The sequence below is a fragment of the Platichthys flesus genome, chromosome 8 (genome assembly GCF_949316205.1).
Source record: "Platichthys flesus chromosome 8, fPlaFle2.1, whole genome shotgun sequence".
Lineage (NCBI taxonomy): Eukaryota > Metazoa > Chordata > Actinopteri > Pleuronectiformes > Pleuronectidae > Platichthys > Platichthys flesus.
Genome location: NC_084952.1, coordinates 20222873 through 20239560, shown reverse-complemented (window position 1 = coordinate 20239560; position 16688 = coordinate 20222873). Strand labels below are relative to the sequence as shown.

The following is a 16688-nucleotide window of genomic DNA, read 5'->3' as shown; positions in this document are numbered from 1 at the left end:
AAACCAATCAGCGGGGTCAGCGCGCTCACGTCCCGTGGCGTTCCCGTCGTGAGCGCGCGCTGTCACCTGTGGCGCTGCAGGCTCGCGCCCCTCTCGGAGTGCGGGTCGCGTCTCGCGCAGGGAGTCAGTGTGAGGAGGGGGACGCGCCGCTGACACCTCCGACGAGGTAAGAGGACATTCTGCCGGGCTCTCAACTAGTGACGCGTTTAGCCCGCGTGTCTAAACCGTCACTCTCGACCAGGGTTTCACTCAAATATTCGGTTTGTAACGGTTAAACTTCTTCTTCCTAGTTGATATCATGGACACTGAATATGCTCTGTCCTCCTGAGAAGGTCAAACTATGTTTAGAGCACTTGGAAAGTGGACTTTAGTCTATTTGGGGTTTGGTTTAATCTGCATGGTTGTATTTCAAACATCCTGGCCTGCTCATAGTTCAAATTAAGAATGGTTCAAAACTTGACTTCACAAACTGCGGAGCTCTGTTGTGTGGGTGTCACCAACTACACGTTTCTCCATTTGTGGCTGTGGGTTCCCGTTGTGGTTTGAAGTGGAGTTTCAGTGGACCCTCGTCGGAGCTGCTTCAAGGGTCCACCAGCAGGAGTGTGTTTGTGTTGTTGTGTTGCTGCTGCTGCTGCATGATCCGAAGCTGAGCTCATGTGAAGAGTTGTGATAGTTGTGTGTCCTTAACCATCAAAGCCCCTGTTGTAGAAAATTACCATTTAATGGCAGCGTTTAGTATTCACAGATTTGTGTGATGCTTCCAAATACACGTGATGATGATGCATTCACGTGCAGTTATAGAACATGGAAACTCTCCAATCAGATTCCAGCTTGTGGATACGTTATTGTTTTTGAAGTTTTCTGGATAAAGCACCGGCAGATCTCCATCTGTGACAAACACTGGATTTGATGTTACCGCAAAATGCCAGCAGATGTACAATCCCACAGGTGTCCGCCACAGGTGCTACTTCAACATCTGATCTCTTCAGCGTTTGTGTCTTTGGTGTTTTATTGACCGTGTCCTTAAGTTTGACTCTACGCTTTGGTTCAGATTCAGGTCCAGTGGGGGTTTAATGGCGTGAAAGATGTCTGAGTGTAAAGTGTCCGTTCTATATCAGAGTGCAGGACCATGATCTCATCTGTAATGTGAACTGCAGATATGGCGTCTGTGTCCTTCAGAACCCCCCCTCATCCCCAGCGCTGCACACAACAGCAGTTGTTGTCAAACTGTTGGCAGCGGTCTGGCTTTTAAGGTCACGTCCAGGTTCTCTGACCAACTCGAACTTTAACTGATTATTTGATGGTCTCGATTGTTTGGTGAGAGACATGTGGTGATTGTGCTGCTGCGAGCTTTCTCCTCATAATAAATGTAACAGTCCCTGTTAGATGAAGACACAGTGTCCTTATTGGGACCGGGTAAAGATTCAGATGCAAGTTATTTTGTAAGGAAGTGTTTTTTGTTGTTGGTATAAACTCTCAAGCCTTTCCACTTCATTTAGTTGAATTAATTTTCCCCCAGAATAAATCTGAGGTGCTAGTATTAGTATTTGTACTAGTATTTTCTGCTTCTAGATCCTATGACGCCTCCATGTTGCTGTCCCTCTGTTGTCATCCGTCAAGAGGACTAACAGCTTAATGTGCTGCTACCCACAATACCATGCGTGGGTGCCTGCATGCGCGTGCATGGGCATGTCCAAAGGGTTGGGTCACCAGTACAGTGTCTGCACCTGCCAGCTGATGTCCGAATTCCAAGACTAATATAGCTCTGCCCACTTAATCTCCCAAACACAGAGACGCATGCCATGGCAGTGATTATTCACACAGGTTACTTTCACATAGTTACATCTAAAGCTACTGCAGCACATATGATAGTCATGGATGAGTTTTTGTGGAGGATACCAGTGTTAGCATTCTGCATTAGTATGTTGGCTGTCGACCTTTTTAAAGAGGAGATGAGGAACGGTTGACTTTTAGTGGGTAACATTAGTCGCTGCAGTGTGCGTAATGTGCAGGCTTGTCTCTGTCTTCCCATGGCTTACTGGCACAGTTCACCGGAGCCATTGTTAATGTTGTTATCTCCACCTGCGCCGGTCCTGCTCTGTCAAGCCAAAATAACTGTGTTGGAGCTCAGTCGGGATAATACTTCCAGCCAATATTAGCTCACTACAGATATATCAGATTTGGCCTTGACAGTGTACCTACAAGTTGATTAGTAACGAGAGATGTCCGTGGAGAAACAGCAGAAAGATGTTTAGCGTTATGTAGAACAGTGCTGGGCGATAGAACATAATCAACTTGAATGGCACTCGGCAGAGCACATAACTCCGCCATGCCCATTCAATTCAATCAAGCTGCACCAAATTTCCCTCACTTACAGATATCAGTCCCCTAGATGTGCCTGAGTTTTTTTTCATCAAGATTCTGAATAATTCCATAGAAAATCTGTGAAATATCAAAATAAAAACACCCTATCTCGCAATGTTGAAATCTAGATCCTCACCAAAACTGAATGGGTTTGTCCCTGACTGATTCTGCATCCTTCCACCAGGTATTGTGGTACTCCATTAAGTCGTTTTTTGCGTAATATTGTTAACAATCAAACAGTTCAACCAGTAGGTAAACCTCCTTGGTGTAGGTTATACAAGTCTGAATACAATTTTCATCTATAGCATTATAGTAAAAGTCCAATATGGATACTTGTGCATTGTTTAAACACAGTGAGGAAGTTTGTCACATAATGGAACTTTCTCAGATTTGTCAAATGTTTTGCGGAAATCCATCTTTACACTTCACACAAGAACAAGAAGTGACACTTATTGTGATAATTAACTGATGTTAACATAATTTCTCTCCATCAGAGAGCACTGACCATTTTATTTTTCCTCTGTAAAAAGAAGCCATCAGATATTATCCTGTTCACAGTGTACAACCACACATTGATGATTACCATCAAAACTTTAGCTCAGTATTAGAACAAATATATTTTGGCTAGTATATAGTTATTTGATTATTTCAGCTTCCAATTTATTGTTCTACAAACAGTATCAGACTATAGGCTTCATGAAAGTATTGGTTTTAGGTTGGTCTTTGGATATAGACCTAAAGTTGTTATTTAACTAGGCCTAGGACCAGGAGACAACCATAGCACCACCATAAGTTCTCTCGTAGATCTTCATACTTGTCAACTGTGAGGTAATGAATCGAAATCTGCATGCCTTGGTCTAACATGTATCCATCCAAATCCCCACATTCACCCATCAGCTCCAAGGTTAGACTGTGTTTCCTTCAGATGGCGTGGGTAGAGTGATCAGTCCAAGTAGTGATTGAAAAAAACGATTGGGTTTGTGCCCTCGTGCCCTCTGGAGAAATGCAGAAAAGCAGTGTGTATGTGTAATTGAGTGTGTGAGAGAGAGAGAGAGAGAGAGCGAGCAAGCGAAGAGACAGACGGCCATTGTCATTACACTCCTGCGTAGCCCCGACGACGTGGTAGTCATGGGAACAAAATTCTTTCCTGGCAGAAAAGAGGAGGAGCAGCCAGACTCGGTATCACAGACACACAACTACTGAGGAGGCTGAAAGGAGATCTGTCACTCTCATTAGACAAGTCTCACTTGTGCCACAGCAGCCACTGGAATCAACCTGCAGTCGTGTTTTCATCACTGCTTGGTTTACCCTGATGGAAAATATCTGAGTCAGTCATGGCAACATGGCGACCACTTGTTGTTATGTCAACAGCAACTGTTGGTCAGCTCCACTTTTCCTCCTGTTGTGTTCTTACTTCATTTTCTCCGACTGGATGTTTACACTCCTTTTCTAAGGACTGTATTTACCAATAGTTTTTGTTTATTAAGATTTCACAAATGCTACGGGACAGGTTACCATGTATCTTGGTGGAACGTTGTGATACAGGTCAGAGAAGAACCCATTCAATTTAGGTGCAGATCAGGGATTTTTTTTTTTACATTTTCATAATATAGTAAGTTTTCTTTTTGATAACTTTCACTGATTTTCCAGGGGGAAAATTCATGGAACTCGATGACAGAAATCATGCACTTTTAGAGGAGTGATATCTAGTGTTTTGGCTGCAGCTTGATTGAATCAAAGGGGACTGTTGGGCCTTTGTGAAGTTTGACTGAGTCCCATAGTCTTCACTTTGAAATTGAGTTTCTTCCCTCACAGGAGATGGTGTGGTCACAATACCAGAAGGATGAGTTTTACATGATACCTGGCCAGGTATCTCAACACCACAAGCCTGTTCTCATTTTCAATTTTCATTCCAGTCTGACTAAATAGAAGATTAGCAAAGATCTTGACTCGAGTGCAAACATCCACCATGTTCCTTGTCTGTTCAGTCAACTCTCGTGACCTGCGGCCATGTGTAAGGGGGTTGAGCTGTGATTTTTAACTTTTTATAAGCATAGAATGAACACTTAAAAACAACAAAACAGTTTATTTAGAACATAAATAATTGGATTACTATAAATAACTGAATGTAAGTCATCAAGCTAGTATGTGGGATGTAGTATCTGATGTACACTATACTTGACTTTGTATAACATATCACCTTTAAAACAGCATATAATATTTACTATAAGATTTCTGATATTTTAAGGCTCCTCATTGGTGGAGGTCTAAGCTCTGAAAGATGTACAGGATGGTCGATGATCGGTTGTGTTTTTGATCTGAATGTACATTTGATGAATGTTTGGATGAATGTTTGTTATTTAGAAGTTGTTGTGCTACAGATAAGTGCCACATTTCTGGGTTAGCTAAAGATATAAAGACAAATGAAGCAGTTATCTTTGTCCTTATTGGTAAACTCAGACGGTCAAATAAACTTCAATCAACTTGTCATAATAACTTGCATGTTTGACCTGCATATTATCGGTCAGAGAGATGCTCTGGCTCCCTTGGTCTTCGTAGATTCTAAATAACTTACAGACGAGCTTTGTCGCTACCGTGGACTCGGCCCGATTGTCAACTGTTAACCACAATATGGCCATATTTTACTTTGTACATCTGCTCTGTCTACACACTTTGATCAGCAGACAAGCAGACATACCTTTCATTCATCCCTAACCCACTCTCAATGCAACTCAGGAATTAAAACAGTGTCAAACTTCAATTCATTAATTCATTTGTGTCTGAGGCTCTTTGAAGACTGGTGTTATTTCCAGGTGGAGCCGACTTTATAGGTCGGCTCCACCTGGAAATACGGCATGGAGATCTGAGGAAAGAAAGGGTTCTGGAAAGAACCCGTGTGGGGGACTCATGATGGCTATTTCTGTTGCTCACCCATATTGCTCCCTCTTCACTTCCCATCCTGGATCCTGTATCTTATATATCTTTATAAATACTTGCAAACCTTTAGTAATATGTCCGTGTGTTTCCTGTCAGCTTTCCAGCGCCTCAGCCGTCCAACCACTCCTCTGAAAGACCCTTCAGTCAAGGCGAGGAAGAGTTCATTGCCTTGAGTTCAGAAGGCCAAAGGTCACCAGAGGTCGCGATCCAAGGCTTTGCACCCAGCCCCCCCCTGCCACCTTCACCACCACCTCAAGCTCCAGACGAGGAAAAAGCTCAGACGCCCAAACTGTTCAGCCCAAGCAAGCTCAATTTCAATGTAGGAAAATTTTCTCACTCTACGTTTTGTCAGTCGTTGCTGCCGCCATCATGTGAAACTACTGTGTTTGTGTGTCATGTTTAAAAGCTTGAAAGGAAATGGCATAAGATTAAACATAGTCAGTATAAAAAGATGGAAGATGCAACTCTACTTCCTGTTGTAGGTGTCAAGGATCTGTATTTGTATTTAGGCCCTCTGCAAATTGCGTGTCAGTCTCAGTTGTAAATCACGACACTGAACTTGATCAAACATCAGTTTTATTAGAAATATTTAGGAACTTTTATTCCATGTCCAATCTGGACCCATGGAGGAGGCTTGGGTTTTATATAAAAAAGGAGGGTTTAGGGTCCCTAAGGATTTAAAAATCAAGAACATGAGTTGATGAATAAGTAAATACCTACATTCTGTGTACAGCCACACAGCATCTGTCTCATAGACACACTTATCTGTCTATTGAAGTTCCATAACATAGAGTTCTTGTTGGTATTAGTAGACACGAAGAAACATCTTCCAACACTGATGCTTTCAACTTCTCCTTGAGTGTTATTTTTGCTATGTTGTGTCTGAGTTTTCGTACCTTTGTGTGTCACCTCTATCTCTCCCAGTCCTCCCAGTCAGGAGGCAACAACATGAACCTGTCAGACCTGCCGACCTTCAAGCCGAGCACCTTCCCTCCCAGTGCCTTCAACTATGAGCGACCGAGGCATTTCATCCAGTCGCAGGCGTCCTTCCAGGCCCCCAGCTATGAGAGTGTGGAGAGGGAGGCTCAGGAGTACCAGAATAACTCCCAACAGAACCTCAACAGCTCCCAGAATAGTCTCGGTGTCACAGAGACACAGAGTCAAGCAACAATCAAGTCGTCACAAAGTCAGTCATTTTCTAATACCCAGTCAGTGTCAAAGTCCTTGTCACAGACCCAGTCCCAGTTTCAGTCTCTAAGCCTAAGTCAGAACCAGTCCCAGTTTCAGTCTCCCAGCCTAAGTCAGAACCAGTCCCATTTTCAGTCTCCCAGCCTAAGTCAGAACCAGTCCCAGTTTCAGTCTCCCAGCCTAAGTCAGAACCAGTCCAAGTTTCAGTCTCTCAGCCTCAGTCAGAACCAGTCCCAGGCTTCTGCCCAGATACAGATTCAGACCCAGGCCAATGGAATGGGCAAGTCCTCTCCCTCCTCCTCAAGCCTCAGCTCTCCCATCTCCACCCCGGCCTCCTCTGCTGTGCCTCCATTTTCCTCCACCGCCCCTCTGCTAAGTCCCACTGCTACCACCCCCTCATCCTCTGCTGCTTCCTCCCCTTTCCCAGCCTCCCCCTTATCCTCTCTCCCCCGCACGACCATGCGCTCCACTATCACCCTCACCCCCAGTGTCCCTAGTGCCACCGGCCTAGGCAGTGCCACCCTGCCGGCCAACCAGGATACCATGTCAGCACCCGCCGCGTTCCTCTGCTCTGTGCTGCCCTCCCCTTTCTCCTCCTCCAAACTGTCTCCCAACTCCAACCTTCCTTTTCCCTCCACTTCCCCCTCCCGCTCCCCGCTGCCCCCCTCTAGCCCTCTGCTACCCATAAGGATGTCCCCCTCACCTTCCTCTATCTCTCAGCCGCCTCCCCCATTTTCTCCCTCCCTCCCTCGCTCCCCTCTCTCTCCCTCCTTCCCTCTCCAACAACCCAGCACTCCCAACAGTCAGAACAGAGTCCCGCCTGCTGTGGTCTCTCTACCTGCCGGCTACAAGGTGACGCCTAACATGTGAGTCACAGTAAACATTAGTTTGATATGAACATGACAAGATGTCCCACTACTTGTTTGTGTAGAAAGATTTAAACAATTATTCAGAAAGAACAGATGATTTCAGCACGATTTTGAAAACAGGGCCCGGTGTTTCGAAACACTACACACAATTAGCACAACCACACACCCAATAAGCAGAACACCTTGGATCCTTTGCAAAATGATAAATAAAAAGACCTAATTCTGTTTGAGCCAGTTACACACTGCTGTTGCTCACCTAAAACACTTTTAGCAACTCTACTTCTCAGTGATTAGAGTACTGTAAGTGAAGTACACAGAGAAAGTGCAAATAGACAATAAATTCACCAAACACAACACAAGAACAATGCTGCAGACTCATGAAAATATAATTTATTTCTCTCCATATCCCCAAATCTGTCAACATGGAGATTCAAAACAAAACATGTCACAGTTGTCATGCTACTACAGTAGTGTTCATAACACTGTCAGCTCAGCAAACATCAGACAAGCAGACAATTCTGTTTCCAGTACAGGTTACTATGACAGATTTCACTGTATATCTGCTGAGATTTGGCTGAACTCTTAGTCCAGCCTCCCTCAGCGTCAATCCGTGGTCCACTAGTGTTGCGCAAATTTCATTTGATAAATTTGGTTCTCTTCTTCTTTGAGCACGTTCTCCTCCTGCTTCTGGTCTTCCTCTTCCTCTTCCTCTGCCTCCACCTTGGCCTCTACCTCTGGCACGGCCTCCGCCGTTTCCTCTTTTTGGTTGAAGTCAGGTGAACTCACCTGCTGCATTTGTATAGTGCTGAAACCTGATTGGTGTGTCCATAATTAAGCAGTCATGTGTTTGCACACCCGATGGCTGTGTTGAACCAATTGGCCCATAGGCCCGGTCATTTGACAGTCAGTGCTTTGGAATTGCAAGGAAGTGACATCTTGATATACTTCTGTGTCTAATGTATACAAGTGTGATCGCCATCCTGCCTCTTCCATTTTAGCTGATGGGACATGGACCAAACTAAAAGGTCAAAATTACTTATTTGATGACATTAAAATTGAAAGCTGTAGCTGCTGGACCATGTTACCAAACTGTATCGTCCTCGATCACCACTCTGCAGATTCTGGTTTCCACTGTGTTTAGATGACAACATTCAATCAGTCATTGCGTTTAATTATACCGTGCTTCATTTTAAATTGTCTCCCTCCTTTTGTTCTGTGTCACTATCATCCAGCCTCCCCAAGCCCATTCTGAAGAAGTCTGTAGCTCCTCGGCCTTCTTCTCGTTCCACAGATGAAGACATCGCGGGCTCCAAAAACGCTCTCATGCAGGATCTGGAGAACAAGCTGCGCTCAAAGGAGGCCAGGAGGAGAACTAGCCAGGTGTGTTTCTCCTCTGTGTGTGTGTGTGTGTGTGTGTGTGTGTGTGTGTGTGTGTGTGTGTGTGTGTGTGTGTGTGTGTGTGTGTGTGTGTGTGTGTGTGTGTGTGTGTGTGTGTGTGTGTGTGTGTGTGTGTGTGTGTGTGTGTGTGTGTGTGTGTGTGTGTGTGTGTGTGTGTGTGTGTGTGTGTGTGTGTGTGTGTGTCCTGCAAACGGTGTTTGCACATATAAACTTTTTATACCATATGCATTTAACGCAGTTTGTGTATGTTTGAACATAACAATAGTACTAGCAGTTTACCAGCACACATCGCAGCACACGTTCTATGTGTGTGTGACAAATTCCAATTCAACAGTATAAAGCTTCATTTTTGACAGAAACTGTCCTATGAGGAGCGTATGGCTCGTAGGCTGCTGGGTCCAGACAACGCCAACTACGTGTTTGACCAAGACAATCTTTCAGACTCACAACTCGACCAGGTACGACTTCGAACTTTCATGTTGTCATTGGACATCCCCATTATCACAACAGTCCTTCTGATGGTGTGTTGCAGATTCTAATGATGTGTGTTGCAGTGCTGGCCGAGCAGCACAGAGATTTATGTTGGCTCTTGTCCAACAGCCATTAGGTTTAATTTAGCTATTAAGTAAAGCCCACACATTTTTACAGTCATTTGAGTTTGAATGGCTGCAAAGGCAGACTGTTTCCACTCAGGATCTCCTGAAAGCTGAGCGTGTGCGTGTGCGTGCGTGCGTCTGTGTGTGTGTGTGTCATTGTGATTGCTTTTTGCCATATATTCTCTCTGTCTTTCACACTCATGTACACACAACACCAACACACAACACGTGCATAAACACACTCTGGGACACACACACACATGTCCTCTCAAGCCACCACGGTTTGTCAGCAGCTATTTCTAGCCTGCTTTCTGAGAACGAGCCCCTTTCACTGATGACAACAGGAGTATTGTGTCAGAACACACACACACACACACACACACACACACACACACCCTCCTTGAATTGTGTCAACCTGTTTACCAGTGTTGTTAGTTTTCAAAGTTCAAACCTATAATTCCTCTGCTGATCTGTTTTCTTTTACAGCCAGAATCACCGGAAGGAAGACACACAGGTGGACTATGGTAAAAACAATTTAAGCATCAATGTTGCTGATATTTATTGACCCATGTTTCAACTCAACATTTCAATCTTGAAAATATAATTTCTTCTCATAATTCCTGTCCAGCATCTATGCTGCTGTAAAATTTCATTTAAAAATAGCTCATGAATACCAGCTCGTATTCTTGTGACACTTTGTCCATTTGATGCGGCAGCTGAACCTCGAGCTGCTCTGTGCAGTCCCTAAGACTAACCCTCATGGGCAGTGATGTGTTCACATATATCACAGTTGCCCTCTTGAAACACAAATATATGTTTCTGTAAAGTATTTTTTTTACCAAAGCCAGTTTGCTGCATCAATGAGAAACAAGATTTAAAGTGAAACAAAATTGTCTGACCAGATTTGTAGACTGAGGTGGGAACCACCAGTTGAATTATTTTTGCAACACAATAGTAGTTTTAAGGTATTCAAAAAGTATTCTGAAGTATTTATTTATCAAGAATCTAGAGAAGTATTCATAAAAATCCCCAATCTACAGAGTGTTCTAAAAATGAATCTGTTTGTCAGGAGAGATAAAGGATAGTGACTCAAAATCCTCACACAGCAGCAGATCTGTCAGAGGACAGGAACAGAACTGTGTGTGTGTGTGTTTGCAGAAACTAGTGGACTGTAAAATTCAGCTATTGAAAGTGAGGTGAAGTGCGGTTATGAATAAATAATTGTTCTCTCCCTCTGCAGGGGGAGGCAGCACTCAGGGAGAGATGAGAGGGGAAATGAGGGGTCGGCCATCCAGGAGAAGTGTTATGCTCCTCGTTTCCTACAGATTCCCTCAGACCTCACTGTGGAGGAGGGACGCTTCTGTAGGATTGACTTCAAGGTCAATTACACACACACACTCACGCAATAACACCAAGATCTTAACTTTTCCATCTTTATTAATACACTTGTGTCTATACTTGCTACAAGGTCAGGGCCTTAAGTATATATCACAGTCAATAAAAAGGTGTGATAGTGATGGGGTCAAGTAAAGGGGGAATAAAAAACCTCTCTCCTCTCTTCAGGTCGGAGGCCTCCCTACACCAGACCTCTGCTGGTACCTGGACGGCAAAGCCATTCGTCCAGACGACTACCATAAGATGCTGGTGTGTGAGAAGGGGATGCACTCATTCATCATAGAGATTGTCACTGTGCACCATGCTGGTGTGTATGAGTGCGTTGCCAAGAACCGAGCTGGGGAGAGCCGGTTTACCATTAGGCTCGACGTCCTAGGTAAGGTGCTTGATTTTACTTTTGGAAGGTTTTTGCTGGAATCATGTTTTTAATTTTCTGTGGTGAATGAAAGTGAGCTGCACTGATAGATTAAATCAACCTCCTCTGCTCCCTCAGCCCAGGAAGCTCTCCGTCCTCCCACCTTCGTGCAGAAGATGTTGAACTCTCGAGCCCTCGAGGGCGACACTGTTAGGTTAGAGTGTAAAGTGGACGCTTCCCCTCCTCCACAGCTTCACTGGAAGAAAGATAAAGACATGCTGCGCATTGACCCCAACAGAATGAGGTGGGTGTTTGTAAATGTCCTTCTTAAAAAATCATCTTTTATAAGAACGTTTTGTTTCAAAGGAATGTTAAGAATCAAGATTTTCTCGAACTTCAACCCACCTTCACAATTACAATCCACTTTTCACAAAAACACCACAGACTAGTCCTACTCATGATTAAACGTAGACAATCATATCAAACAATTAGGGGAGTACCTCAATTAATCAGTGACTCACCCTTTTATTGACCCCCATTTATTGTGTCTGTGTTTTTCGTTGTGTTTCCACCTGTGTCCTGACAATGGGACCAAGGGATAAAATGTAATATTGGAATTTTTGTCTCAGTTTGTACCAGGACGGTTCAGGACGGCAGTGCTTGTTGATAGAGAGGTTGCTGAAGACTGACGCCGGCTGGTACACGCTCTCCGCCATTAATGAAGCTGGCATGTCCACATGCAACGCCAGGCTGGATGTAGGCAGTAAGTCCACTGTGTGTTTATCCAAATTGGCCATAAAGGTTTGTCTCAGCTGTCTCCTGTACGAGATAGGCTGGCAGTTACCATAGCAGCCCCGGCTGTAAGCTCAAACAACAGATGGAGAGTGCTGTATGCTCAACGCTGCATAAGATCCACCTCCGCACTCTGGATCACGTTAAACACTTTGTTATATGATTAAGCGGAAACTTGATATATATATCGATATGATGCTTCGACCTGTTCAGCTTACCCAGAGTAAACTGCATGATCACCAAGTCAGAGTGATAAGTATGGAGGCCGTCCATACAACACGGCTATCAGGTTTCTGCTTGATCACATATCCCAGCTGCTGTGTGGAGATGGAGCTGAGTGAGAGGACTGACAAAGGCTGCACAGAAGAGGGCCTGACCCTCTGTTACACATGAGCTGCACTGCTCAGCTGAGCAGCAAAGCTGAAAGTGACTCCAGAGTTTAGATTACAAACCTATAGCTGAACAGGACCTCACAAGAGAGAGGTTCCTCAGCTGCGGGTGGTTCAGAGTGCTCATATCAACTCGTGGCTTATGTTTGTTGTATGGACGTTTTTACTGGCAGAGGATGTCCATGCAAGTGGGTCTGAACTTTCTCCGTCTGTTACTTTCCACACATGAACAACGCAGCGGGGAAATCTCTGACCTGTTCATAACAACATAGACATTTCCAGTGTGTTCAGATGAAGGGTGGTGCAGCAGTCAGAGGTAGGACGTAACGTATAAGTGCCGCTCTGGACATCACATGTTTTTGTTCATAGCGCATCGTCAAACCTCAATTCTTATCACTAAATTCTCTTAAGCTCTTAGTTGGTGTCTTCTTTTTGTGTGGCAACACTCACTCGATCATTTGCGTTCTCTATGTCAGGAGATCATTAGGAGTTCAGCGCATGTCTGAAAGCAGCGAGTGTGAGAGTCACAGTTAGTGAATGTTCTTCAGTCATGAGTTGAATTTGCAGTGAGTTAATTTTTCCATCTCATTGTGCCTGTGTGTTAATTACAGAATAAGGTTAAAGCAAACAAAAGGTGGATGAAGGTATTACACGTTAAATAATCATTTGACTAAGTTTGAAAGTTTGTGTTTTTGCTCACTGTTAAACTCATTGGCTGAATATTGTTACAAATCTGCATTTCTGTATAGCTGCTTTCAGACATCTCCTGACATTCTGCCGAGGGGCTGTACGTGAAGACTCACAGTTTCTTGTGCCAGCCCACTCGTACTGTGTTGTCGTTTCTAAGAGCAGATGCCAGTGTTGAAAAATATGATCTCTGCAGTGGACTAAATACGTTTCATCCCGCCTCTGTCTGCTGTGTCAGCCCTCACCTGAGCACTCCAGAGATTTCTGTTTTGTTGTGAACCTGTCTGAGCGGAGAATCTCCTGCTGCATTCTTCATATGTGAAAGGCAAAGAAAGTCCAGACCCAATTAGGTGGACATCAAGTCCGATAACCACTCAATCATTTCCCAGATTTAGCAGAAATAGCACTACCAGGTTTATTTGTGAAGCTCAAAGGAAGCTGTCTGTTACATTACCAGGACTTGGATGCTTTTGATCTGCTACAGTGGACCTCATTGACCCCTTTGGTCTGTTCTGTGTATGATTTGATAAACAACATGCTCTAAATTTTTTTGTCTTCAAGACAAAAGTAGTTATATTGATTATAATCTGTACATGGGCAAGAATCAGTGAGGTTCAGTGGCACAAAGACTTGAAAATCATTCACATACATGCTTGTATTAACAATCCCTGACATACATTAAAGTTCGGATACACACATTCATCCTTTAAAATACAACACTTACTCCATCAGCGAATGAAACAAACTAATAATTGTGTTTGTTTTGAGTAGGAAGGTGAAACATGGAGAACTGTGCAGCCATTGTTCAACACGACTGTGTGTTGGTTACTTATCTGAGCGGGCCGTCCTGTGCTGTGGCGTGCAGTCCAGACGAGTTATTTTCAGACACCTGGCATGAAAAGAATGTTCAGCATGAGTCCAACCAACAGTCAGATCCTCTGCTGCTGTTGGTGGTGACCCCAGTAGTGTCATACAGTGCATATACACATATATATATATATATATATAGTATATATACACTGTATATGATTTATATGAATTATCAAGAAACGTGCAGATCTGTAAAAACTGAATGAAGAGCAGATTCTCTCCCCAGCTGCTGGATATAACTCAACACTGTTGCTTCAGTAAAGACACAATTTCATGTGCTTGTAATGGGAGAAAATCTGTACAACATGTTGAACAAAATTCTGTTGTGTAATGATTCAGATTTTTTGCATTCACTAACATCTGTAGGTATAACTAAAATAAAATGTCTAAAATATGTTTTAAATCCAATAATCTTTGAGGCAAAACATTACAGAGGAGTTGCTGATACGGTCGTAAAAATACGAAATATGTGTTTGTAATCACTAATGATCACTTCCAAATCACTGTTATCCCACCAACAACAAAAAAAAATCCTGTTGTCTAATGTAAATCATTAACTGCTCATTGTCCTGTTCCCCTCTCAGCTCGCAAAACCCAAGCCATGAAAACAGCGCCCCCTGGCTCAAAGACCCTGAAGCTGCTGTCGTCTCTGAGCCACGTGCCCACGCTGACTGTGGAGAGCCCCGCCCAGCACACCGCCCCGCTGTACGAGAGTGAAGAGCTGTAGGCCACACCTTCGCACATCATACCTCATCTCTGAACTGTAGCACTGGTCCGGGGTCTGTGATAACTGTAATGTCCACGCAGAGACAGTTCTGAGTTTGAGGCTTGTAGCACCGCAGCAGATGAGCACATGTCTCAGAGTTGTCTGGAGGCCAATCCAGATCAGGTTGAATAAATGCACCCAAACAAAAAACACTGTGGTTGATGTACAAGGCAGATAAGCTTGGTCCCATATTCAAGTCACTAAGCCGCATCTGTGAACATCTGTAAAAGGCAATAGCTGTGATGCAGTATTCTTCACTATTATTAGAAAATGTATATCTTAGTGTTGCTTACAAGCTCGCCACAAATCGTCCTTGAACTGTCAAAGGTTTAGTTAAAGTTCCGAAATGGCCTTGTAGAGATTGTTTCAAATACCTCAAGTAACCCACCCTAACCTTCACGAACACTGGTATCCACTATGAGGCACAATGGTGGTCAAATGCCATGTTAGTAAAAGTAATCACTCCTCATATTGTCCATCTGGTGCTGTCTGCTCCTGCTGCGCCCACTCCGCCTGTTTCATAATTGTGAATTATCTTGAAACACAGTGTCTAGCTCTGTTCTTTGGTCTGTACAATACCCACAATCCAACACTGCCAACATCTGTCACTGCACTTTAATCATGACAACTGTCAGTGTCTCATCCAACATTTGCCCTCATTTTCTTTAGCTTGGAGTTGTAAAGGGATATTTTCATGTTTGAGCTTGGGCGTTTAAATGGGTCTGAATTGCAGCTGCTGTTGCCTTTCATCTTATCTTGTGTGTCCCTGTGGTTTTAAGAGAGATCAGATGATGGTCACTGCTCAGATTCTCCGCTGTGATATAAAGTCAGCCTAATATGTGTTTTTAACGTCGGTCTCTAATATACAGTGTATGTGAATGAAACTATTTATTTGAGCTGAAGTAATTATTTATCGTTATTTGTACTTTACGTTGTCCCTCTCTTGCAAAGGGCTGCAGCCAGAGATGTACAATATCAACGAGTTGGACAAAGAGGGACAAGCTGTCATTACTGAGCACTAAACCAGATCGGCACCCTCAAATCGGAATTATTGACTGAAGTTTACATTTGATCACATCCGCTGTGCAGATAAAACATGTTTTACACTTAACCCAGGAGGAGAGACCTTTTCTCTTTAATGCATGTTTGCATCATAATGTTCAGTTGACAAATGGAGTTTCAATCAGAATCAGTTTGTCAGCCTGGGTCCAGTTATGCCAAACTCAACTTCTGATCAGAGGTTCATTCAAAATGACATTTCAGTAAAAGGCTTGTTTTGCCTGCTAACCTTGGATCTGCTGGTTATTATTGCGAGCCAGGAGGTCATTTCACCAAGACTAAATATGTCTGTCTGGATCAGCATGTAAACAAAAATAATCTGTCTTTTAACCCTTTGTGGTCACAACTCAGTGCAGGAATTTCTTTTTAAGAGCAAGACCTAAAATCTTCACATGTGGGTCACAATGTACTTAAATGGACCTGCTGCCCTTTTTACACTACAAACTCATGTATTTGGACTGGATTCATACAGTGAAATTGAAAATGTCATTTTGTGAGATGAAAAGCATTATGTCTACAGTTTTTTGAGATGTTTAGATCATACAGGGTTAAACGTTGCATTTATTTAAAGCACCAGCACAGTTTGGTAAGTTAGGCCCTTTCTGTTGACAGTTTGAACGCAGGTAGACGTGTGTAACGCTCAAGTATATGTTTGTTGTGTGAGAACCTCTGCATATCACCAGATGAATGAGGAATAAAGTCTGTGTGACCTTGGCTTTGTCTCCAGCTAAATATGTTTTTCTTTTTTAATGGATGGCACAGACTTAAGATGCTCTGAATTATAAGGGCTCATGATTCCATCTGCTAAAGGCATGAAAACCAAAATAGGCATAAAACATTTTATATTATGGCAGGTCATACAAATTTACAAAGTAAGAAACTATAATGTCATAGTATAGTAACAAGCAAAAATAATTCATTAAAGTAAGTCATAAAAGGCATAATATACCAAGTTTTAAAATTGCTGTATAGTGTCTTCTTAAAGTTAGTAATACAAATATTTTGTATTGACTATTTTGAAAG

The 16688-nt window shown here is 43.2% G+C and overlaps 1 protein-coding gene across 2 annotated transcripts in view; it reads left to right on the top strand.

The window, feature by feature from the left end:
- myot (myotilin) overlaps positions 1-16379 on the top strand; it is a 28259-nt gene extending 11880 nt beyond the window's left edge. The window contains exons 9-18 of one of the 2 annotated variants that reach the window (XM_062393327.1): positions 5398-5620; positions 6226-7355; positions 8591-8738; positions 9113-9214; positions 9839-9876; positions 10593-10731; positions 10916-11123; positions 11241-11406; positions 11732-11865; positions 14425-16379. In XM_062393327.1, the coding sequence (XP_062249311.1) occupies positions 5398-5620; positions 6226-7355; positions 8591-8738; positions 9113-9214; positions 9839-9876; positions 10593-10731; positions 10916-11123; positions 11241-11406; positions 11732-11865; positions 14425-14567 (2431 nt within the window). In that variant the 3' untranslated portion in view covers positions 14568-16379. The remainder of the gene's footprint in view (positions 1-5397; positions 5621-6225; positions 7356-8590; positions 8739-9112; positions 9215-9838; positions 9877-10592; positions 10732-10915; positions 11124-11240; positions 11407-11731; positions 11866-14424) is intronic. The other variant, XM_062393328.1, reaches the window with a different exon arrangement.
- Positions 16380-16688: the final 309 nt, after the last annotated feature.